Here is a 25,490-nt window from a genome sequence, read left to right as displayed (position 1 = left end):
AAAGGGAAAAGAATCATGATCCAAAATGAACCAATGAATTGTGGATTGAGGAACAAGTCAATAGAAACTACATATTACTTAATCCGCTTATTGATGTTCAAAATTTATTGTTAGATAAGGTCTTTACTCTATAATGAAGGTGTATTGGGCTGTGTTTTTTTTTGCTCCCGAAAAGTTGAAAATCGTGCCGGCCGATAATTCGCTCAGGGGGGGGGGGGGGGGGGGGGAGGGAGTGAGCCCTAATTTTTTTTTTGTGGCCCTCGAAAATTTGAAAAAACGACCCCCCCCCCCTTGAGCGCCAGAGGAGGGGGCCCATCTCCAAAAAAAGGTAAAATTGACGTGGGACAACCTTGGACAAACAACTGTCTGGAACTAGAACAAAGCTGCCTAGTTGGACGATACTCATTGAGAAGCTGTTGTAAATATAGAGAGAAGCCAATTTATGCTGACATTTGAATGTTATTGGAAGAACTTTAAATATTAATGTAGCTTTAACTGGCAGCCAACCGGTCTAGATTTTGAAGCTTTATATACATGCATATATATATAGCGGACTCATGCATATATAATGTAAAAAGTTTTTTAATATTTTCAATTATGTGTTTGTTAAGAAATCAAAACATAACATATACAAACTTTTGAAGGAAATACAAAAAATTAATGACAAATTAGGATATTTCCTAACGATTGAGATGATCTGGAAGACTAAATAAAAAAGTTCACTCCGGAGCCCTCATATATGCCTATGATTTCCGTAATCCTGTGCAAATTTCCTGAAATCATGTTTTTTAGGGTTAAATCTGCAAGAATATGCAATTTCATTGTTTACCCGCGGGGGCCATTATACTTAAGCCACAGTCGATCGCCTCTGTTTTTTGTTTGATTTCATTGAATTTATTTCTCAAAACTCCAATTCCTTTCATACTGACATAAAGAAACAAAGCATTTTCCATAGTCCTAGATTATACAAGCTGAAACTTTTTATAACAAAACCTTTTTTATCATTTGGTAACAAACATAAATACAATATAATTCATTGCTCATAATGTCACAACTAGTGTGAACTGTAATCGATTTTTAGAGAAATAGTAAGTGATAGTGCAATTAATTGTCTTAAAAAGAATATACAAAATTAATAACTGTTTTTTTTTGGATGGATTTTGGGGGGAATTTTTTGGGGGAATATTTTTGTTTTTCTTCACAACCCTGCATTTAATTGACCCCCCCCCCCCCCCACTCAACTCCCGAAAAGAAAAAGATATGCACATATATATATATATAACTTTTCTACCTTTTTCTCCTTTTTAGACTACACCTTAGCGGTGCTGTGTGATGTTTTTGATCGATAATTTCAGCTTACCCGGTATATGGAAATTTTCAGTTGTCCGATCAGGTGCCTTGATAATGTGGGCGTTTCGGAGGTGAGAAGACCTTTATAATTTACCATTTACTAAGGTTGTTTCGATATAAACGTTACATGTATATGATCGTTTATATCTTCTGAAATAGTTTTGGTAGGTTAGGTACCATTGCCAAGCTTCTTTACGATATTAATTGTCATTTTGTTATGTCTATTTTTGGCACTGCTTGATGCATCGGATTGCCTTGGAATTTGCATTGCGCAGCTAGCAGCTGAAGCTCTCGCTTCGATGGGAACCCTGCGGAGCTGAGCTGAGCGTAGACAGAAATAACCATCTGATTTGGGTCATTTCTTTAATAAAACTGACATTTGTTGGCCTATAGGCCTATATGTGCATATTTTCGTCCACGACATTTTCTCCCCGATTTTCTTTATTTAGATCTAGATCTAATTTCCTGATTTCTAAATCAGATGTAAATTAGGTCGGTAGACCTAGATCTATGTCATTTGTCCTAATTACAGTTATCAAAATTTGATAACTCACTATTAAATGGATAATAGGATCTAAATAAGCAAGCTATCGTAAGTCAAATAAGCTATATATATATGTTATTTTTAATTTGTGTTATAATTGCAGCAGTTATGAGGATGTAAAGAGTGAAAATCTCGTTGCATATCTCATTCATCGCGGTCCGGTCGAACCGAACCATTTGTTCCGTACAGTGCCTCACAGAAAGAGGTCCCCAGACTTCAGTCTCTATAATCGGAGGTCTAGTGGAGCCAGACGTAGTCTCAGTGGAACAACCAACGATTAGAGAGACTGAAGCTTTCGGTCTAAGCTGAGCGTCGAGCTACGCGCTACTGACCTAATTTTGGCTTATATTATAGACTACTTTGAAGTTACTTATAGGACTAGACTAGTAGTATAGGATATAGCATTGAGTTCATGTATTTTTTTCTTCAAGTGACAGGTGTGTGACAATGACTGAATGAGTTTTTCATGATTAGAGTAAAGGAGCCGGTTTTCGGCCACTTAGACAAAATCCTATTTTTTGGACCCTTTGGCTTTACTTCCTATTTATTATCATTTCTTGTTCAAATGATGAAGCAAATATTATTATTAGTTAAACAAAAAAAAGAATCCCAGAAAAAAATCATGAATTGCCATGACAATATTCATTTCAATTTTCACTGTTTTGGAGACGGTTATCGACCTAGCGAGTCAGTTTACGACCGCAGGTACAAAGTCAATAGGAAGCGCGCGCGCGACGTGCGTTTCCGCGCTGATCTATAGCACAAGCAGGCGGAGCAGGTATCCCACGCCGGAGCTCCCTGGTGCTCGCTTGGTCGAAAACTAGCACTGCGGTGATCGGAAATTGGAATTTGAATTAGACGGACATATCGTGTGTGCGTCGCGGTGTTCGGCTGCACAGGCAAAAAATTAAGTTTTTCATTTCGGGGGCTCTATTTCAAATTTTGGGGAAATTTTCGGGGGCTACTTTTTCACCTTTCGGGGGCTTTTTTTTCCATTTCGGGGGCTCTTTTTTCTGGGGCTACTTTTTCATTAATTCACAAAAGGATAGGCCTACAGTTTGTTTAGTAGGCTAAGGTAAGGTTTCAGGCTTCCTGCTTCATAATTGCCTATTAAAAAAAGTAACCCCTTTTTCTCGTTCAATAACTAAGTTTTCATGCATTGATTTGATGCAAGAACTGTAACATAATAGACCCTAGATTGTGATTATTTCTGGCCATGAATTTCGATAATCATTTTTCAAAGTAAAATTTTCACAAGAAAATCAGACAGTCGTTTAAAAACGTAGACATTAATAATACTTTTACTAATTCTAAGTTCAGGTTTCGTAAATCTATTCACGAAACTATATTGAAATCGCGGCAATAATGATGCAAACCAACAGATAACAATTTCAAAGTGTCAAATCTCTTCGACTCGAGCTCAGCTAGTCACACACACTGCAGCGTAACTCCAGGAAGCTTCAACACCGGCGCCGCAGGCGTCGGACGCCTGCGCTGCCGGTGTTGGAGCTTCCTGGAGTTACGCTGCAGCTCAACTCACACACTGCACAGCGGCAATGCACTGTATGCGTGTCAGTCACGGTGATTTTGTCTGATTTTTGCTTACTTTGAAGAAATGATTATAAAAAATTACGTAAACATGGCGAGAATATCACAAAATATGCTTCAATTTCATACCTCTATTTATGGAAACTTTATAAAATTGCGGCAATCGTGAATTCGTGATGGAAATTGATTGCAGTTTCACGATGTTTAGTGGTTCATGGTCTAGATTCAACTTCTACCAAAACAAAATCGACCGCCAAAAACTCGACCCCTACGCTCCGTCTCGATCTCGCAACTGCAAAAATGTACGCGTTTTGGCGTACTTGCATGCGACATGGTAAGCCAGGTAAGGTATGGAATATGGTTCGAGTTTTTTTACGACCGATTTTTGTGTATACAATTTTACACTGAGATTCAGCGCGCGGACCAAGAAATGCACGCAATGAATACGAGGCTAGAAGAGAGCGCGCGACCGCTCGTAATCGTTACGGGGGCGATTTGAGATCATTTCACTTTTTTTATGTCGCCCCCGAAATCGGATTTTGAGCCTATTTCGGGGGGCTGTTTATGGTCTTTCCGGGGCGAATCCGCCCTCCGCCCCCGTGTATTTTTTTTGCTGCGGCTGCATTGATTTAATACATGACATGAGATACTTTTGAGCTTGCGACTAACACAAAATCGGGCTCTAAATCTGAAAAATACTTGAAATAAAGCTCATTTTATGGTACCCATATTTCTTACAGACACGCGTAAGATACTCGATTTTTCAGATTTGGGTAGCGGGACCGCCGATTACATCGCTAAAATGTGATATTTTAGGATATATTTTCCATTGCAAATGTGGTTCTTCAGTGACTCTGGCATGGTATGGTATGTGTGGGATATGTGTTATGCTATTATGCGATGTATTTTAAAGGGATTTTATCATGCATCCAACGGATCGGCCGAAAACTGGAGCTGGTCGATTACCCCCTCCTTTACTCTAGATCTAGAGTGTATGTTATGACTCTCGAGTAAATCTAGATGATCTGATTCTGAGTTAGACCAAAATTTCTGTCTCTTTCGTTCATTAGCCTCTGATTTGGGTAGGGTCGGCTCCTCTCTTTAAAGACAGAAACCGACCATAGGCGCTACGGTGTAGGTTACGTAGGTGGATTGATCTATCCACCAAACTTGGCCAAACTTATGCCCAAAATATCTGGTGCATCTCACATTGAAAATGGGCTATTATATCGGTTCCACTTACCAATTTGACTGAAATAATCCGTTTATTGGTCCCTTTTTAGGAAATTATGGGTCAAAATCGACACCCATGTTGAAAATCTTGCAGCCGTATTTTAAACTCTCGCTGCGCATGACGTTATCTAAATCTCATCCCTTCCAATCTACAGGCAAGGCAAAATAATTATGAAGGAAAAACTGTGCACGTCTTTACGAACTCGTAGCTTTCTTCTGGCACTAATACTAATAACGTTGAGCCAAAGGCAGCCAGCGATAGCCAATCAGAAGGGCCCTTGTAGATGCCAATTTAGGAAAATGAGGCTCAGACCGGATCAACATAATGCGCATGCGCTAGATGTAAGCTAAAGTTCTATGTGCCCTACTTTCATTGTTTGGAGGCGAGATAAGATCGAACAAAACATCTGGGAGTGTTTAACTCTGATAAAGTGATATGTGCTCTGCATCAATATTAAAAACTTAAGGGGGACTACAAAATCGCCCTTTAAAAAAACTTATTTTATAGGTTGCAAAACTGCACTGCCAACTGGACCGGTAGACACTAGAAACATGGAATATAACAGTATTTAGCAAACAAACTTTTGATAGAAAATAATGTATTAGATGGCCATAAAAGGCAACACAAATTATTTGAAATTTCTTTTAATACAACAATATTTTTTCTATTATAGACCTTCACTAAATGACCATTCAGGGAAGATGATTTTGAAGTCAACCTTACTTTGGTTTGAGCCCCATAGCTATAGCCATTTCGAAATGAGAGTGAAAACTGTGAAAGATGACATCATCTTTGCATTGAGACGGAGGCTTAACTTTTTAATTTCATGAACATCATTAAAATATGAATATTTATTAGCTTCTATTTCTAACAAGTCTACACAGGCCTGTTACACTAGCTTGTCTCACTTAAAGTCCCTTATTTTATGTCTTCACACATGGCATCAAGCATTCAAGCTCGTTCACAAACTACCCTGTGAGAATCAGAAGAGTTTCAATTCAATTCAATTCAATTCATTTTATTCATTTCCATTTTCAATAAAAACCATACAAAGGTGTACATGATAAGCATTTGCAATATAAGAAAATTAAAATAGGGAACTAAAAATTAATGCCAAATGGATATTAGCACTGATTTTTATTGAATTAGACTGGATAACAGTCTACACTTGGCATATCATTGTCAAGATAGGAGATTTTAAAAACATGATAGCAAATTCGTGCATGGTAAGCTGTGCAATAAGTGCATGTGTGGGGGGAGAGAGAGTGATCAGATTTTAGTTGTATGCATTTTGATGTTCAATGCTCAATGTCAGTAGGAATTGGTACTTCTCCCTTTCTCTGCTCATAACTTTCTTAATTATGACTTTTCGGTTTCCTTTTTTCCCTTTCTATTCTTGTTTTGATAACTGTCACATGAGTATGACACACATTAAGGAGAGTAAAGCTTTCAAAATACTATACTCACCTGAATATGGAAGAAGTCTATTGGGAGCTCTCACAGAGGCTTTGACGCATTAAAATGTTCATTAAAAATAAAAACACCACAAATGACGTTTAAAAAATTGATGTTTTGATGATATGAAATTTTTTGTTAAAGAAAATTACTTGAGCATTTTATATTTTAATTGGCTTGATGTAACAGCTAGCCCTACAGGACCATGAATGTTCCTCCGAGTTCTTGAGTAACGCTTGCTCCCTCAAGGTCGCCATGATCGATTGTGATGGACACATAAATCATTTATTTGACACATAACAATGAAGCATATCATGTCATTTGTTATGTGTGTTTAATCCTCTTTTCCTTTTTTTTCTTCCAGATGTCCATGCAAGGGTTGATGTATCAACTTGACTTGCAGCTGAATGAGAGGCCAAGGCTTCCAGTACTAGTTTAGCTGATCATTAGGAAGCAACAAACCAACAATGTCTCTCCCAATAAGCACCCTCGCCCCGCTCCCCACTTCTTGGGAGCCCATTGTGTCGCCTCATGTGGAGCTTGCCCTTGCCGTCACCTTCATCGTTCTCTATGGACTCCTCTTCTTATTCATTTACATCCAACTCTTCTTGATCCTGTACTACGGGCATAAGCGCTTCAGCTATCAGACTGTATTTCTTTTTCTGTGCCTGTTCTGGTCGGCACTAAGGACTACCCTGTTTTCATTTTACATTCTCAATGCTTCTGAGGTGAATATGCTTGCATTTATCCTCTATTGGCTTCTGCTTGGATTTCCTGTATGTCTCCAGTTTACCAGTCTGTGTCTGCTTATCTTATATTTTGCCCAGGTAAGTCTCAACTACACATTTTTTACTATTTCATTCCTTTTGTTTCTCATCTAAGTATTTTTGACATATTAGCACAATTTTGGGTCTTATCAGAGCAACCAGTACCCAAAGGGCAAGTCCTCTCCAAAAATATATTACTTTCAATAGAAGCAGAGAAATAAGACAACCAATCAAAAAAAAATTGAAGAAAATTGGATAACTAATAAGAAAGTTGTGAATTTTTAATGATATGAAAAACTTTGAAAACCACAAGACAAATTGGCAACACACCCATGAGTTTTTGACGTCATTGCCTCACTATCCACTAATTGTTTTCTTTATATTGATAATATAAATTTCCCATTTTCCCCCTAAGAATCTTATTTCCTCATACCAACATCCAAATTATATTGATAGTGATATGTTTTTGTTTGGATACACTAATATAGAGTACATTTTTTCAGATAAATCATGAAAAATGTGAATTTTGATAAAGTATTTATATAAAAATCAATAATTAGGAATACAATATTCAGAAAGTAGTATCAATTCTTGACAGTTCATAAAAGATTTTGTGAAATATCATGCACGCAATTTGATACAAATCATAAAACCTGGGCAAAGGCATGAGGAAATCAAGTTTTGGGGGATAAAAAGGGAAATTAATTGGATTAAATATATGAAGCTTCAAGCAATTGAAAAAAAGTGAGGCCATGACGTCACAAACTGATAACCAAATTCACAATTTGTGTAGTGATTTCCATTGTTCCATATTTTTTCATATTTTTTCAAAAATTCATAACTTTCTTATTTTACTCAAATTTTGTTTGCTCTGTTTCTCTTGTTTTTCTCCATCTGTTAAAAGCAAATAATTTTTGGAGTGGATTTAGCCTTTAAAAGTCATTTGGCAAACGGTATCTGAATTTCAAAGAGAAAATCACATTTCTAGAAAGTTCTTTTTCTGCCCTTCATATGACACCTCAATCAGGAAAAATGAGCGAGGAATAACAAAGTTCTGTTTGTTTATGTGATGCTTGCATTTCCATAATTTTATTAAACGAATCCGTTCCACTGGCTGCCTGCCTTAACAACAAACAAAGAAGACAAAAGACTTCATGCATGGCTGAACGTCAACAAAACTTTATAAAATTCCCAACATGACTCGGGCCAAATTTTGTTGTTATTCATGTGTTTCTCTTTTGAAGTGAATGATATCAAACATGTGAAAGTAAATTGTAATTTGTTGTAATCCCTTTTATATATTGCTATTGATAAAGATTTTAAAGTGAAAGAGATAATTTGATATTTTTTCCAGAGCTTCTTTTGTTTTGAACAACTTTTCAGCCTTTTTAGAACACTGTTGTATTTGAAAGTGGTGCTGATGCTGATGATTATAATCCTTTACTCATTATTTCTAAGTTTTATTTGAGGTGTTCACACTTGTACAAGCATTGCTTTTTAGTGGACCCCTCTGTTTCCAACATGTATTTCTTAAATTTGTTTTAAATGCTTATAATTGATTTGTAATTTTTTTTTGGAAACATGAATAAATTTGAAATTTGAAATTTGAATTTGAAAAGCATTTATAGCAAGGATAAATTATTGATTTAAAAAAACAATGCAGTGCATCAGTCAACTTTCGAATTGAAAAATAGAATGGATGGTGTTTGTTGCATTTTTATCAAAATAAAACCATGTATGAAATTTAGAGGGAGGCAATGGATTAAATAGTTACAATGATGCTGGTGAGGTACACTGTAAGAGAAATAAGTGAATGAGCTTTGACGAAGCAGGCACTAGAAATGTTGCATTGTTATGGGACATGATCATCTGCTTACACTAATTTGGTCCCTTGAGTGATGTCACAAATCTCGGTAGTGTTCGGAGAGATCTCCAAATGCGAAAGTGGAGCAGTATTTTACCGTTTTAAAATGATGATAAACATTACTTTGAATGTTTCCAAGTGAGGAATTTTGATAACTTTGTTCAATATAACCCTCCCTTATGCAATAACACAAATTACATCAATATTTAAAATTTTATTTTACAGGTGCTTTAAACATTAAATATTAATATACATTTTTAAATGTTTAATCTACATGAACGTATCATTCTACATGTACATGTAGTAAGTTGTGCTGTTCTGAGAAAAGGGGCTAAAGAGATGACCATGATGAGGAAGTGAGCATTACTATATACCTAATTAGAACAAAATGAATACTCTTTCCATTCCTTATATCTGTCCTTGCCTCCTTGGATGTTACTTTACATTATTCTAATACCAAGGTCACTATAAGGCCTTCTTCATTTCTAAAGAGATATAGTTTAAACTTAGCATAAAATTACAATATTAACATTGATAGTTATGAACAATACAGTACATGTACTATTGCTCATCCATTGTAGTCTCTTATTGACAATAATAAAAATCAAATAAAAAAGTAATGAAATTTAAAAAGTGTCCCTTTTCACCTGCCCCTTTCCCCTATGTTCTGCAAATGTCAGGACTATGCCCTAGACAAGTAATCTGCTTTGTATCTCTAGCTGGGTTATTTTTAGAGTTCTCACAGGAAAGGGACCGTTGGCTTCGTTAATGCTAAACAGGATTTCTGCAACATTTCCTTCTCGAGTACATGGTTAAGCTCAGTTCTATTTTTGTCTTGCATTTCATTACTGTATTGCTAGTACCAATTAACATCAGAACTTTAGAAGACTGATATTGATTGATTTTTTTTTTGGGGGGGGGGGGCAGGGGAGGGTAAATGAAGTTAAGGTTATAATGGCATCATGTGTCTCCCCATTTTTCCCATTTCTTTTTTTTAATTGTTGTTTTTAAAAAGAAAAAAAGATTTAAATAGAACAAAATGTAGAAGCATTTTGAAATAATTGATAGGTTAATGGATTCTCGTCTGCCTTCATGAGAGAGTATTTGAGCTGTTGAATTACAGGGGAATTTGTTTGTAATACTAAGATTATGAATATCAGTCTGTGATGATGGGTGAATGTAATGCACAATCAGACTTTTTCCCCATGTGACCAACACTTTACAGAAAACATGTTGTTAATCCTAGTGCTAATAAGTATTATTTTTAAGTTTAACATTTTAAGTGTAGAACTCATAATTTTTTCCCCCTACTTATAAATCATGATTTCACTGTCTCCCCTGCATAGCAGAAGTCTACATGTACATGTAGTTGCCACTTTTCTGGTGGCGGCGTCAACATCAAAAACTTAACCTACATGCAAGGTTAAGTTTTTGAATTGTTATCATAATTTTCAAAGTATACATTCCTTTTCCATGAAACTTGAACGTAAGGGTTATCAAGTATCACCAACATGTGATTAGTGTTTTAGGTGACTAAGTCAAGGTCAAATGTCATTTCAGGTCTGCAAACTTAGACTTTGTTGTGGCATCAACATCAAAATTTTGTATTTTTAGCATAATTTCAAAAGTGTTCAAATTCCATGAAACTTGTACACAAGGTTATCAAGTATCACAAATCATATGACACAAATTCTAATATGAGAATTAATAAATCAATTTTTGTAAGACATGTACATGTATGTATGTACATGTATGTTCATATTTCATAAAAGTTATCAATCTTGGTACAAATAATAGTAAATAATTCTTTTGATGATTCTTAGGCAATATTCACTTCAAAATGCTGATTATATTCAGAGGATTTCATTTTGGGGGGCCTGCTAACGGGCCACCCTGCCTATAAATAATGTCCCAACCTCAAGTTGTCATATCAAATTGCTTAATGCAGGCAATACAGCCAAGAGCATTTCCCTTGTTATGTCTTACCAGACTAATCCATCAAAGCACTCAATTTATTTTTTCCCTATTTCAATGATTTCACAGGTGATATTAAAAGTGCGAGTGCGATTTGATCCTGACCAGTACCGACGCTACAAGTGGCGCCTTCGACTGGCCATCATCATCCTGCCCCTGCTCTTCACTGTGATCAACCTGGTCTCAGGGATCTTGATCCGTGTGTTAGACGGCGAGCATGCCAAACACGACACACTCACCACTAGAGTTATCCTCAATGAAGGTCTCTTCCTCCTTGCAGCAGTCTGGCTTTCCATCTGTATCTGGAAGATAACACACATGACGTCAGCCAACGTGCTCCTTGAGGCAAGGGTGAGTGTTTGTCATAGTCTCTACTGCCTCAGCATCTTTCTTTCGTTAATGAAGTTTCTTTAAAAGTTTTTAGTCTCTCTAGAGTCATTCTTTGTATATATAACGAATAGATTGTTAATACAATTTGTTAAAAGGGATACGAGTGTGTATATGACAGAATACTCATTTATGTTTAAACATCTACCCATCTGTTTTTGAGATGTTCTAATGTACATTATTTGTAGTGTTTGATCAGATTGTATCAAATCCATAAAGAACAATTATTGTGCATGGGACCGTTGAATTTAAAGCATGAAAGATCATTTCAAAAGATAAGCCTACCTGCCTGCTGATATGTCAAATTTTCCTGCCAATTATAAACTGCAATCAATACATGATTAAAATCGTTATAAATTTTTATTTATGATTTTTATTAAAGAATCCTCCCCCCCCCCCCCCCCACAAAGTACTCTAAAATGCTTTAAAGGACGTTTTGAATATACAGTATTTAATACAGGCCAAAGTAGTTTGGTGTTCGAGATGTTTTGAAGTACATTTTGCCAACGTAGATTAGGTTCTTTTAAAGTTAACCCTAGTTTGCCATTTATTTGATAATTTCTCATCAAAATTCTGCTTTTGATTGATCCCCCTTCCTGCATTTTATCATATTGAGACTGAACCAGAAACCATTCATAATGCAGGAGTCTTTCGTACAAGTATGGGATAGACAAGATCTTCAGTAGGATCTATCCCATCTCCTGTCTACGTCAGAGGCTTAATATTGATTACCCTGCCTTTTAAAAGATTATTCTTTTCTAGATCATACTTTCAGCCAATCATAGGAGGTCTTATTAGAACTTTACAGACATCAAAATGATTAATGCCAGCCAAATAGTTCCATTTTTAAGCACATAATTATAGACATATTGTAATTCCTGAGGTTTTGCAAGCATTGAAATTGCACATGAAAAACAATGAGATTCAACAAAAGATTTGATGTGAAGGTGTAATACTACTATTATCAGATCTTTTGATTTTCAAATTCTTTTAAGGATTATCACCAAAGTCAAATATATGTCAAGGTACAGATTATCACCAATATCAAATATCTTTGACCATGAAACAAATATCAAGTACTATGAGTCATTGCCCTTGTTCTGGTGATCAGTTCTATGTTCTCTGTCTTCAGCTACAAACCAACTCTTGAGACTCCTTCAAATCTGGCAAAGTAAACAGCCCCACAAAGATGCCCCATGTTTTTTAATGTGTTAATGAATTGCAACTTATTCACTATTATAAGTTACAGAAATATGAAGTGTATTACACTTTACGTAATCGTTTTTAAAAAAACTGTGAAACTGCCTCAGAAAACAGAAAGGTCCATTATGGTACTGCATTTACTTGGTAAATTTAAAAATAATGATGTCTGAGATGACATACACGATCTCATTATTTATCCATGATTGTGCAGGGAACCACAGTAGGTCAAGCCTGTGTTGCATGTGTAGTCATCATCCTCCTGTATGTGACCAGAACTGTGTACAATGTCATAGCTGTTTCCTGGGTCCAATGCCCCTCTTTTGGATACGACTGGATTAATGTCTCAGACCAGGTTAGTGGCATCTTGCTTCATTCCTTGATGTAAGTAGGTTGGTCTTTGTACACATATCAAATTTGGAGGATGAGGATAGAGAATCCAATAAAAGTATGCCACGTTCATTTTGATTATGCACAGACAGACAGTAGGAGTGTGAGATAAGATCTAGATTAGTGTCAGTAAGACGGTTCTATATTAATTCTTGTATGCAGAAAAACTAACTTGTAAAAGATAAAAAGACAAGGCCTCACATAATCTTTGTTGAGAAGAAAGTCTTCTTTTTTTTCTTCCAGATTTTGTTTCTCCCCCTGATTTTTCCCTACTTTTTCCAATTTTCTTACCCAAAAGGGGGGGGGGATGTTGTTACTTTAGGTGCCACTTTTCCCCTGAATCCTTTTTTTTTTACAGAAGGAGGAGGGGGGGGGGTGGTGGTTCACCATAGGAAGACGATCTGATTAGATTTTGGAGCACGTAGGTCAAAGGTCAAGGGTCACAGAGGTCAACTTATGAAATTCCATACATTGAGATTGTTATCATAATATCTCAAGAACCACTGGAGATTTAAACTTCAAACTTAATGATAGTGTGTATCACCATAGGAAGACAATCTGATTAGATTTTGGAGCACGTAGGTCAAAGGTCAAGGGTCACAGAGGTCAACTTATGAAATTCCATACATTGAGATCGTTATCGCGATATCTCAAGAACCACTGGAGAATTTTCACTTCAAACTTAATGATAGTATGTATCACCATATCATAATATCTCAAGAACCACTGGAGATTTAAACTTCAAACTTAATGATAGTGTGTATCACCATAGGAAGACAATCTGATTAGATTTTGGAGCACGTAGGTCAAAGGTCAAGGGTCACAGAGGTCAACTTATGAAATTCCATACATTGAGATTGTTATCATGATATCTCAAGAACCACTGGAGATTTAAACTCCAAACTTGTTTAAATTGCTTTATGGCGGAGGCATCATTTTCGACTGCGCGCAGTCAAAATTCCATCTAGTTTTTTTTTATTATTATTATTATTATTATTTTTATTCATTCATTCATATAATAAAGTTCAATGTCCCATTTACATTTTAAATATCTGCATGGTTGATGCTTTCTCTTGATATCAATTGATTATTCATACTTCCTGAGTTAATCCTTGTAATATATCTGTTCTATTTTGATGGTTAGGCGGACCTAATTACGCTGAAAGGGAACCACTTCCTAGCATTTGGTGTTGTTCTGTTTGTCTGGGAGTTTCTGCCTACTTTCATCCTGGTCGTCTTCTTCCGTGTTAAAAGATTTGCCTCAACTGTGGTGAGTTGACGTTATATCAACTTCTTATTACCATCTTAAAGGTGAAGGTAGATTACTCCAGTAATACTAGGTATCACAGAAGAGCTGCGTTGAGTGGGCACGCCTCTGTTTTTCAGTACATTTTAGGGGGAATTTAGGGCTGATTTTAACCTTTTTTTTTTTGGCCAGGGGGGGGGGGGCACGTGCCCCCTGTGCCCCCCCCCCCCCCCTCTGGACCCGCCACTGCCATACCTTCTATTGATGTGCCAAAATTTATTCCCCTACCATTAAAGGTTTTCAATTTAGGTAGACTTGAAAACGCACAAAAAAGCTTAAGGGTTCTTTTAAATATGAAGGTTTAAGAGTTTAGAGCCATTTTCAAATGCCATTTAAAATTAATTTACATAGATTTGATGGTCCAAACTTACAGAAATAATTAAGCTATATATACCCCAGATATGCTGAAATTCAGCCCCTCTTGAAAGACACTCTTAAATCTAGCTATGTTTTAAAACCCATGAAAACTTGTTCTGGCGACGCAAAAAATAGCCATTTGTCACACGCATCCAAATGGGCTTCGTCTAATTATTTGAAAAAGTCCACAAAAAAAAATATTTGTCTAAAGAACCTGAAAAAAAATAGGCATGTAGAAATCCATACAGAGAACAGATTTCTTGAAAAGAAAGGTGAATCATCAATTAATTACGAAATTATGTCACCTTGAAAATGGCTAATTGTCAGTTATAGCCTAATTACGCAAAATTTGACCATTTTGTCTCTTTTGTAAGTGGCCGTATTTTCAAAAGTACTTATTCAAATTTGACAAATGAGGTATCAAAACTCCTCTTTCCATGTGCTCTAAAAGGAAATTGGCAGGGGAAATGAAATGTAGATACTTTCAAACTTTAGCTGTGATACCTACCAAAGCCAGTAACTAATCCATGCTTGTAGGGTTGGTGTTGGGGTGACTAATGCTCATGCAAACGGTACCAATTGTGGAAACAATTAATGATTGCCCGTTGCACACATAGAAAATGTTTTGATTTTTCAGAATATGATTTGATAAAGATTTGAAGAAAAACATAGCAAAGTGAATTCTAAGGAATATAAAAGATGAAGATCTAGTGATTCTCTAATGTACTATTTTATATGTTTTGGGTGGCAATGCTTTCTTTGTAGATCATGCTATCAAAATGTTCTTTCTATTTCAATTGCAGATTAAAGTAAGTCTACAGGACCATGAAAAAAATTCAATTTTGTATTTAGAAATGTTGAAGAGATTATTCTTTGTGTGTGTTTTATGACATAAGGAGCTATTGCTGCTCAAGATTTTATTTTTAATGGTATTATGTGCAGCAGAAAAAAAAGGTCCACTCCCTTCCATTTTGATAGTATTTATTTCTACTATTATATTTCAAACTACTGTACCTCACACTAAAAGCTTATATGTCCTTATATTTATTTATCCTATTTGTACACAGCAAATTGTTCCACAAGTAAAGTCTGGTAGCAAAACACCATCTAAAGCCTACTTCTTTGACAATCCCAATCGCTATAATAGTGATGATGATCTGACCAGAACGGTTAGTACTACTGATATGAGACAGTAAGTATATCACTATGTTTCAGTTTCTTCATTTGACAATCAAAGAAGTATATCCTGACATTTTGGTTATCTGTTTTGGAACTATATTATTGTCTTAAAGCATGACATTTTGAACAAAGTTCACGTCATTGATCTCATATCCTTTGAAAATCATTTCTATGTTTGTTACATTTTAGCCCTTTCCTGTTTTTGTGGTGATAACCTTCAGAATCAGAAAGTTTTATGTTGATGTTGTAAGTTTATATTTCAACAAAAAAATATGTTGGCAAATTTCTAGTTTCTGAACAAATGCTATGTCATTGCATAGATATGAGTATTTAAATTGGTCTTCCGCATTACAGTAGGCTCACTGTTTTTGTAGGAAGTCGCTTATTTTGTAAGTCATTTCCTTGTTCTGCCACTGTCTTGCATGAAATTATAAACAGAAATAAAGATTAAATACAGTTTATTTCTTGACATGTCAATGAATTGCTACACCAGATTGAATAGGAGATGTATGTGGAATTTCTCAGTTACATGAAAATGTTGATAGTGTCTTTTCTGGTGCTTCAGGCCAGTGCTAAGAGCGAGTAAAAATATACTTCAGACAGAGTTAGCAGTAATCTCATGTTATATCATGTGTAGCTGTCAAGTGTGTACTTTTTTTTATCTTGCAAGATTAACTCATACATGTGTAGTTCCGTAGATGCACCTTCCCACTTCCTTGCTTGAATATATATATATATAAATATATATATTTTAACAAAATTCCAGCATGCATTAACCAAACATGTCTGTAAAGATGAAATGACGTTACACTCATTTTCAGACCTTTAATACCAGGAATGCTAGGCTTAATTGTTGTTACAATGAAAGAGATTTTAAGAAATTGTTTTACACACATAAAGAAAGTGTTATATTGAATTGGAGATTACTATATGTACCACTTTTCTGTTCTTTATCATCCATCCCTTATTACAGTAATTCAATGAATGACATTCCATCGTTGATAAACACGCCGCAGAGTTTGCCTCAGGTTGGTTATGGTGCCCTGTTTAAAAGCAACAGTTATTCAGGTCAACATCATCATCCCCTGCCAGGCACCACACCACCTCTCCTATTCTCTGGCAATGCATCATTGTCTGGTGGCAACAGCAGTCAGATTTATGACTGACATAGATACATAGATGCGGGACTCAAGGATCTGCACAGGGTGGAATGAGTATTTTGAATGATATGTCATGAACATGTATGCAGACTAAGTTATCAGGACTAAGTATTTTCAATGGACTTTGGATGATGTGATATGAAATGAATTATTTATGACAAAAATATGCCTCATCCTAGGCTTCACAGTACGACAGTAGTGTAATATAAGGAAATCAATTGATGCTGTACGTGTATGTTAGTTGAAATGTATGATTTTGAACACAAATGTTGTTTTGCTAAGGAAATGTGTTTATAGATGTAATAACAATTTTCCTCTTCCCTTCATAAACCAAAATGATCCATTCCTAGTATAAATGTATGCTCTTTATTTTCATGATAATGCTTTACTTAAATAATTCCATGTTAATTGCCGGTGAATATAACACTGTTGTCATAAAAATATTAGGTTACTTTAAATAGCCACCTATAGTGCACTCTCACAAAATCATATTGATTATTGTAGAGGTGTTGTGGTCTAGTGGATAAGTCACTAGACTGTAGATCACAAGGTACAGGATTAAAATCCCAGCTCGGCACTAACGTCCTTTGGCAAGACATTTATCTACATTTGCCACTCTCATTCCAGATGTAATATGGGTACCAGATAGGATGCAAACGTTAATCTAGTTTGCTCAGCAGTGTGAGTGTCTGTAAGATGGCACCTGGCCGGAATGCTCCCCAGGGAGTGCAGAATGTGCATACATTGTGAGCGGGCAAGCCTGAAATGATGACCGAAGTGATAATATTTCTTTAAAGCACTTAGCCAACATTGTAAATGTATTAAGTGCTATATAAATGCAGATTATGATTATTGTAATTTTAAAAGCCCAAACAGACACATTTCCATGTCAGTTGACTGTGTGTTGACAATTTAATATTTGTTAATTACATGTTATACTAATCGCTATGTGATTTTTGTTGAGAAAGCTGTTGCCAAAGAGTGATTTCTGTGAAAATGTTTATAATGAGACTTCAAAAGTCATGAAATTATATTGTGAATCTATGAGATTGCTGCGTAAGATAAGGGAATGATTGTTTTGTGCATTATTGCTGCTTCTTAACTGAATGCTGTCTGTATTGTTTGAGGTAATGCTGCCTTTAAAGGATAAGAATATAAGATCACAAAAAATTACTAAAATAGATTGGGAAATGAGTTGGCTTATTTAAAGTCTGAAGGGCTTCTTTTTCCAAACAGGTTGTGGGTGGGTTCATATCTCTCATGAGCAGATCAGATGTCACAAGTCTGTCCTCTGTATAAACGTGCCCCTCCTCTTTTCCCAAACAGTTGCTAGAAAGAGAGGTTGAACAATGTTCCTCAGACAGGATGTCAAACGGAAGTCCTTGGAGAGGAGAATCAGGGCCACACTAGGTGTGTGCCTTCACTCCCAGCCATCTGAGACTGCTAGATGATGATTATTAATTATGATAGTAATATCAATAAAAACACATATAGATATTAATTTTTGTGTGCTTTTGATGGAGTTTTTAATCTCCATTCAAATTTTATTTATACAATATTTGTAATTCAACTTAAAAAGAAGTATGCCATGTTATGAGGAGAATAAGAAAATCTGTTAGATATAATCTAGTATTGTGTGATTTATTTTATTTATTAAAAAAATATCTGTAAGAGTAACATACCGAGAGGGTTGATCTTTGGAAGTACATGTAGACATGAATTTTGATGGGAATATTATCTCTGTGTTTGTGCCTTGTTGGTAATGGAAAATGTTATATTTTTCAAGAGTAACTATCTTAATGTATCATAACATATCATAAATAAGTGGTATTGAAAAAGCAGTCACTCAAAAGTATGGTATAAGTCGACTATAAGTTAGATTTGTTTACACAGATATCAATGTTGTCTCGTTTGAGTTTAGAGGCTCAATTGTTTCTCTCTTTAAATATTCCTGTATTGATTCAAAAGGAGCCTTTTGAGGTACCACCAAAATTGTGATGAGAAAAATCAGCATTATACTACTACTATGTGTACATATAAATGTTTGTTCTATAGCATAGTAATGGGTTATGTTCATCCATGTACATATATAGGTTTTTACTGCAAAGTACTTTGAAAGTTAATAATCAGAGAGATGCTTTTAAAGGTAATACAAAGTTTTGGTTGAGGGTAATGAATTTGGTTCAAATGAACATATTGGAAGCATATGTGATCCTACAATATTCAGTGGTCATTGTAGTGGTTGAAATCGAGTCTAAAGTGATGAAATAGTAAATAATAAACTCGTTATGTTGTATAGTGCCCTCTCAAGACTGATATTCCTTTAGCTTTCAAACAATGTTTCTTGACTACAATCGACCAATTTGCTATTCTCATCTGAAAATTATATATCAGAACCAAAACCAAAACCAAAACTTTGTACTACCTTTAAACAATATATTCTTTAACTTGTTTTCCTATACAGCTCGTTGCATTTCAGTATGAAGTTCTTTCTGGTGGCTTGAGTGCAGTTCAAATAATATATGACAGAGATTTACTTGTTTTTTGCAATGTGAATAAATGTATAATGCAGTATTAGTAGGTACTGTCTATGAACATTCCAGTGCAAGGGGAAGGAAATAGAGATAAACATATCCCGCTTATTGACCAAATGCATACATTTCCATATGTGATTTGCAGTTCCTTGAAATAATTTGAAAAAATTCTATAATATTTATAAATGCAATAACTATTTTGCATTCATAAATTGTTTTATGAAGGTGATCTAATTGTCATGAAACACACATTATTGGATGTCTGATCTAAACTAATATAAATCACAGTATAAATGTATGGTGAATACATTTTTGCAGATATGTCAGTTGACTGATGTGTACCAAAATATGTATAATCTGCTCCAAAAATCATAAGTTTCTAGTCCCTGTGCATTGCCAAGGTGGTGCTAAACTCCAGGGCCTGCTGCACAAAACTTACCATTGATAGTAACTTTGCCATCAATGGTAACTACCATGGAAACCTTGTTTTTGATTTGCTGTTTAGCCCTGTTACCATGGTAGTTGCCATTGATGGCAAAGTTACCATCAATGGCAAGTGTTATGCAACAGGCCCAGTGTTCAAGTTATATTCATCTTCTGTCCCACCCAAATATGCCCTATGATATATTACAAACCACACTAGGATTTATCACAATAGGGTTTGTGTCATTACTATATATTTGATCTCATTTGATTTGGAGGTTGTACATGTAACTTCAAGGGTGCAATGAAATATCAAAATATCATAGTTTCAACCTTAATAGAGATGCACATCAGATTCTATGCTAAGATGATAGATTTACTATAAGTCACAAATTCGTTTGTTTGCCTCTTTGTAAACACTGATACCTATATCAACTCGGTAGGTAAAAGATGTGTGTATAATAATGTACTATTATGGCAATATGTTATTTCATTTGTATCACATTTTCAAGCATTGTATCTTAATATTCCTAGCTCATCCAAAAGAAGGTTCCTCTTTAATATATTAAGCAGGAATTGTTATAAATAGAGAAATAACTTTATACAGTGATAATCTTTCATTTTTGACGTAAAAATGTAATTCTGATTTAAAGTTTTAACTCTTCAACTTGAGAAAAATTTCTTTCTCCACAGGGCAAATACCATGATTGTTTTCTGCCCAATTCACCCACTTCAGAGGGCCCAAATACAGCTGAGAGAGAGAGAGAGAGAGAGAGAGAGAGAGAGAGAGAGAGGGGGGGGGGGAATGGGTTAGAGTGGAACTCATGAGTGTTATTTGTGCAATATGTAGAAGGGGTACGGGTATGGCCATGTAGTCATTAGAAGAAGAAAGAAAAGGCTGGGTTTGTATGGAATCTTCAGTCTTTTATCGGCCCTCATGAAGTCTATTCTGATCATCTCAATTGAAACATAATCTAATCCCTCTGTAGAGAAAAAATAGTGTTCGCCCCATACTATGGTGAAGTTAGAAAAAAGAAACAAATAGAGAAGAAAAAAAGGAAGACTGAATGAGAAAGTTTTGCTTTATATATGCTAATGTGCAATTTAATCTATTATGCACATCTGAGAGAGTGGTCTGATAAGAAGTTAAGGAGTTTCAGGCCTTACATTAAAAATATATAACCGACATGTAGCAAACGTATATTAAGAGCTCATTTACTTGTGTTTTCTCTCCTATTTTCATTACAATGTTCAGCAATATTTCTAAGCACAATTTATTAATTTATGTCAATTCTGTATTTTTCTCATAATGATGTATAGGACATTTGCCAGTAATATCCATTATTAGAACAATCAAGAATTATATAGGTACTTGGTATAATCTCTTTCTATCAAGTCCATAAGTTCAGAAATTTGTTACAATCAAATTATTAAACAATCAATTTAAAGATGGGACAACACAAATCTTTTCTTTTTCTATTTGTATTCCGGTTGCTAGTAATATTTCTTTTACATTTTTCTGTTGGCAGAATTACAATGCAAATGATTCCAATTCATGTGCGTAACATTTGTTGTTTGATGTTCTTGTATTCCTTTGTGTACATTTCACCGCCATTTATGTATGAATTATATTTTGTAGACTTAACTCCTAAAACAAAATGAAATAATATTCAGTAATATGAATCTTGAAAGTACTCTGTAAAAAATTAAGATGTATGTAAATGAAGTATTTGAGGTAAGTATTTAAGGTAATGGCATACAATATCTAAAGTTATATCCTTAAATTTTGAGCAAAATGGAGATTTAAGAAGTAAACTGAATATTTATTGGTATCTGAAAGTGAAAGTGAGAATGATTGTATATTTTCATTCTGTGATTGTGATCCTTTTTGTTTATCACATTAATCATAATTCATGTAGAAGATAATATATATATATATATTTGCACCACCTATTCATATTATTTTGGATAGTTTGCTATGCCTTGTTTTGTATTGTTCATGTATATGTACTGAAATGAAAGAAATCTGTTTTCTATTTTGATTGATTTAACTAATTTTGCGCTTGTATCCACAGAGTATTAAACTGAATAAACTATGTTATGCACATTAGGACTTATCAAGCAAATGAAGCCTTTATCTCACCAATGATTGAATATGCGAGACACTGTGTGGGTGAAAGATATATTAAGACAAAATAAACAGTCTTGACATTCGTTTCTGTCTTTTGCAGTTTAATGGTAATGATATGACAATTTGTAGAGCTTTGTATGAAGTCAGATGCACACAAGAATTTTCATGGAAAAATCTACAGCTTTGATACATACGTTGACAATAAATATGCAAACGTTTTCAATAACTACTTTAAAAGTTTAATATACTGGAAATCATCTGATTATGCATTAATGCATATCAAGGGGACATCTGCACTCAAGATATCACTTGATGTATTATATAGTAGATATAAAGTTCATTGCATTGGTTATTGGTAGAATATAATGTTAAAAATCAATAAGAATGTGGGAAATGATTCCCAAACCATGATAAGGGTTAAAACTCTCATCTTCTGCCAAAATTATCTCTTCTACTATCCAATTTTGCTGCTAATTCCCAATACAGATAGAAATAAAGACCTGTTATATCATTAGGGTATATAAAATATCATAAATACAGCTTCAATAGTCTATACTGGGCATACAATTCACAGAGATATTCCTCTCACCAACAGTAATTGATTCTCTCTAAGAAGAAGAAAAAAATTCTATTCTATTCTTGGTGTGAACAAATCATTCAAAGCCTTGAGGTACTTTTGCTGGCGAATTGCACAGAAATGTTCAGTTTTGTTCTTGTGCAGATTCTGGATGGGACGATTACACAGTGATAGAAGATGATGATTCACAGCATTTTTATACATATATAGTGCCATATTTCTTTAAAAAAAAACACATTCAAAGATGCAGGCTCCTGCAATGAAGTTTTTTTCTTCTATTTGCCAAAATAAGTAAGTTTTGAGGCATGATTTAAAGAAGGCATCTACTTAGCAATCATGGTTAGCATTGCGATCAAACTTCATAGGACTTGCACTTTACTCCAAAAATTTAAATATGTGTGTAATATTACTTAATAAATCTCTCCTACTTTTTCATTTATTCTAGGGTAAAAAGCAAAATGTTGGCTCCACATTACGGGTGAGGCTCGCATGTTTATGTGTCTCCTGATTTTTAAAATATTTTAAAACATCTGTAGTTGATCCTGTCCTAGTTAATAATAATAATAATTACAGTGCTTATATAGTGCCTAACACTTACTTTGTCAGAAGTCTCTAAGCACTCTACAATAATGCAGCATAATTACCCTGGCTTTAGCAGTGCAGCTGTTACGCGTGCTGCATTTCAAGGAATAAATTCCTAGTTATCCCACGTTAGGCGAAAAGCAATAAGTTAATTGTTGAAGATGGCAGTTGATTGTAAATCACTGATAAGCAAGAGCTCTACATGTCAGTGACATCAAGTATCTGAATTATCCTATCATTATTTATCAAAAAGTAATCCAATAGCTTTAGTAAGAAGAAAAAGTTACTGTTCAACTTTCATGCCATCCTTTGATCAGAAATGAATGAAAATAAACTCAGGGCACCATGAAGAAAAATCAATTAACAAAGTAAACAAAAGTCAAGTAGAAAACAAAAACTGCAATATTATATCTCAAATTAAATGGAAGCACAACGCTTATTACTAAGGCAAGGTATTCATAACTCAAAAGCATAACTTTTGTTTATTACTGGTAGTCTTAAATCTTCAGGCGTTCATTCCCTTAATATATAATACTCTAAATAGACAATGTGACATCTACATACACTCATCCCCTCCCCCAACCATAGATATCCTAGGTGGCAGGTCTTAATCTACAAAATATTTTGTATTCCTTCGTGTCAAAAAGACTTGACTGTCATAAGAAATCTTATGTCTATATTTGTATGACTCCATATGCAAATACATGTAGTTTATAGCATACAAATGCAGTGAAAAAAAGTTCATTCCATCTGATTTAAATTTGCCATGACATTTTTCATGACCTCTCACTATAGTCAAAAGTTCTCAGAATACTTTTCAAGAATAGTTCTTAGAACAGCACCTTATGGAATTTAGGCTATACAACAGCCTCAATATATGGTTACCAATGCGGCACTAGACATATATACTATGCAAAATCATAGTCTACATGATGAAGATCACACTGTCAAATAATAGTCTCACCATTATCAATACCTATCCAGCTAATTCTCTTGCTAAATTTGACAATTTATCACGTCTCAAAAACTTGGATATATATAGATAGTGTATAGACAGGTTAATGATATTGCACAGTTTCACTTTCCTTCGATACAAATAGAGCAAATATTCTGAATATAACAGGATTCCAATATGTCTCTATGATACTCATAAAGATTCAATGTTACAGTAAGAGCAATTACATGTACGTACAGGTAAAAGGAAAACAATTTCAGTCACTTTGAAGTGAGATACAGCATTATTCAGCATGATGATATCTATATCCATTAAGAGACAGAGAGAATGGCCCAATATGGTCATATTGCAGCAGTGTCATCTGCAGTGCCATAAGCAGTATGTTATCATTATGAGATCCAGGACACTGAAAGCATTGAGTCACTGATTACACATTATGAACATTCTTGGGCAGATGTGACTTGGTCTGGACTAGTAGTCAACTCTCCTGTTTGCCTAGAGTTTTATACCGAGTCACATCTCTTAGATGGTGACATTAAATGTCAGTACCCATTTGATTGAGACAGGGCTAAATATAGAAATTAAGTACATAAGCAATATTACCCAAGTCATACCATTGAGACCGATATGAGACGGACACCTCACCAACTATCAGACCGAACAACAACAAACATACATCACTCTGAAGAGCAAAGATTTGTTAGATTAGCGGTTGGTTTTGCAGTGTGAATGGGGTATAAGTACACTCAACTTCAATCTGAACTGGTCCTTTCTCATCCCACTCATGTCTGTTATCTAATGGATTAGTTCACTACTAATGAATTCAAATTCATATTCATTGGTCATGAGTTGTTTAATCAAGATACAAGTATATTAGTTGTATCTTGTGGTTTCTGGAATGATTGTGTTCAAGTCCATGATCCCACGACTGCAATGAGTTGTAAATGCTAGGGCATACTGGTTGTCAATTTCTTGTAGTATCAGGTTCCTCACCAAGCTATGTACGTCCCTGTTCATGTTAATGATCCTACAGCTTCAATGAGTTGTAATGCTAGTGCATACTGGTTGTGTGTATCTGGTAATAGTCCCACAGCTTGACCAGCAAGATGAGCAGTATCAGAGATAGGTGGGTGGGGACATCGTAGGCTCTCTCCAGACTATATCATGACAAAGAAACAAAAGCATTTATGCTTCCATGATAATAACCATAGCATCTCATTATAGTTCAATGTTTACAGGGGTAAAAGAGCAAATGACACTGAGGTATCCAGAAAGACGCTATTCTTTCCATTACTTATTCCACAGTGGAAAATAAAAGACCCCTCTAATAAAGAATAACCTTAACACTACTTGATAACATAAAAGTGAGTAAGGAGCCCTAATGTTACATTAAAAACTTGAGGTACAATTTCAGGGGTATAGTGGGTCACATGATAATATGTAAAGTAGTTCCTTGTGTTATTCCGAAGACAAATTTTATATTTGTCTGTTTCTGTATCATGACATAACGGTTTCACTGTTTGAATTTACATTGCACCACATAAGTCATGACGAAAGATACCATTTTGGAATG

The 25,490-nt window shown here is 35.0% G+C and overlaps 2 protein-coding genes across 3 annotated transcripts in view; one reads left to right on the top strand and one right to left on the bottom strand.

Annotated features, from left to right (window-relative positions):
* The first annotated feature begins 1,327 nt into the window (after window positions 1-1,327).
* On the top strand, window positions 1,328-18,948 carry LOC105444365 (integral membrane protein GPR137B). Its single transcript, XM_030998403.1, has 7 exons — window positions 1,328-1,421; window positions 6,496-6,958; window positions 10,806-11,087; window positions 12,538-12,678; window positions 13,858-13,983; window positions 15,444-15,568; window positions 16,529-18,948. Exons 2-7 carry the CDS (start codon window positions 6,599-6,601, stop codon window positions 16,719-16,721), a joined length of 1,227 nt encoding a protein of 408 aa, XP_030854263.1. The 5' UTR covers window positions 1,328-1,421; window positions 6,496-6,598; the 3' UTR covers window positions 16,722-18,948.
* Window positions 18,949-24,153: 5,205 nt separating this feature from the next.
* Window positions 24,154-25,490, bottom strand: part of LOC585668 (rab3 GTPase-activating protein non-catalytic subunit) — a 34,333-nt gene continuing 32,996 nt past the window's right edge. For both annotated transcript variants that reach the window (XM_030998398.1, XM_030998399.1), the window contains exon 30: window positions 24,154-25,074. In XM_030998398.1, the coding sequence (XP_030854258.1) occupies window positions 24,931-25,074 (144 nt within the window). In that variant the 3' untranslated portion in view covers window positions 24,154-24,930. The remainder of the gene's footprint in view (window positions 25,075-25,490) is intronic.

Source organism: Strongylocentrotus purpuratus, unplaced genomic scaffold, assembly GCF_000002235.5.
Source record: "Strongylocentrotus purpuratus isolate Spur 01 unplaced genomic scaffold, Spur_5.0 spur5_scaffold_5, whole genome shotgun sequence".
Classification (NCBI taxonomy): domain Eukaryota; kingdom Metazoa; phylum Echinodermata; class Echinoidea; order Camarodonta; family Strongylocentrotidae; genus Strongylocentrotus; species Strongylocentrotus purpuratus.
The sequence above is the reverse complement of the archived record's forward strand: the minus strand, read 5'-3'. Positions and strand labels throughout refer to the sequence as shown.

What these genes read in the sequence shown, in the direction of transcription:
- LOC105444365 (XM_030998403.1), top strand. Translation starts at nt 6,599, where the DNA reads ATGTCTCTCCCAATAAGCACCCTCGCCCCGCTCCCCACTTCTTGGGAG. An exon ending in GGATTAATGTCTCAGACCAG is followed by an intron (nt 12,679 to 13,857) that starts GTTAGTGGCATC and finishes TTTGATGGTTAG; the next exon opens with GCGGACCTAATTACGCTGAA. An exon ending in AAAGATTTGCCTCAACTGTG is followed by an intron (nt 13,984 to 15,443) that starts GTGAGTTGACGT and finishes ATTTGTACACAG; the next exon opens with CAAATTGTTCCACAAGTAAA.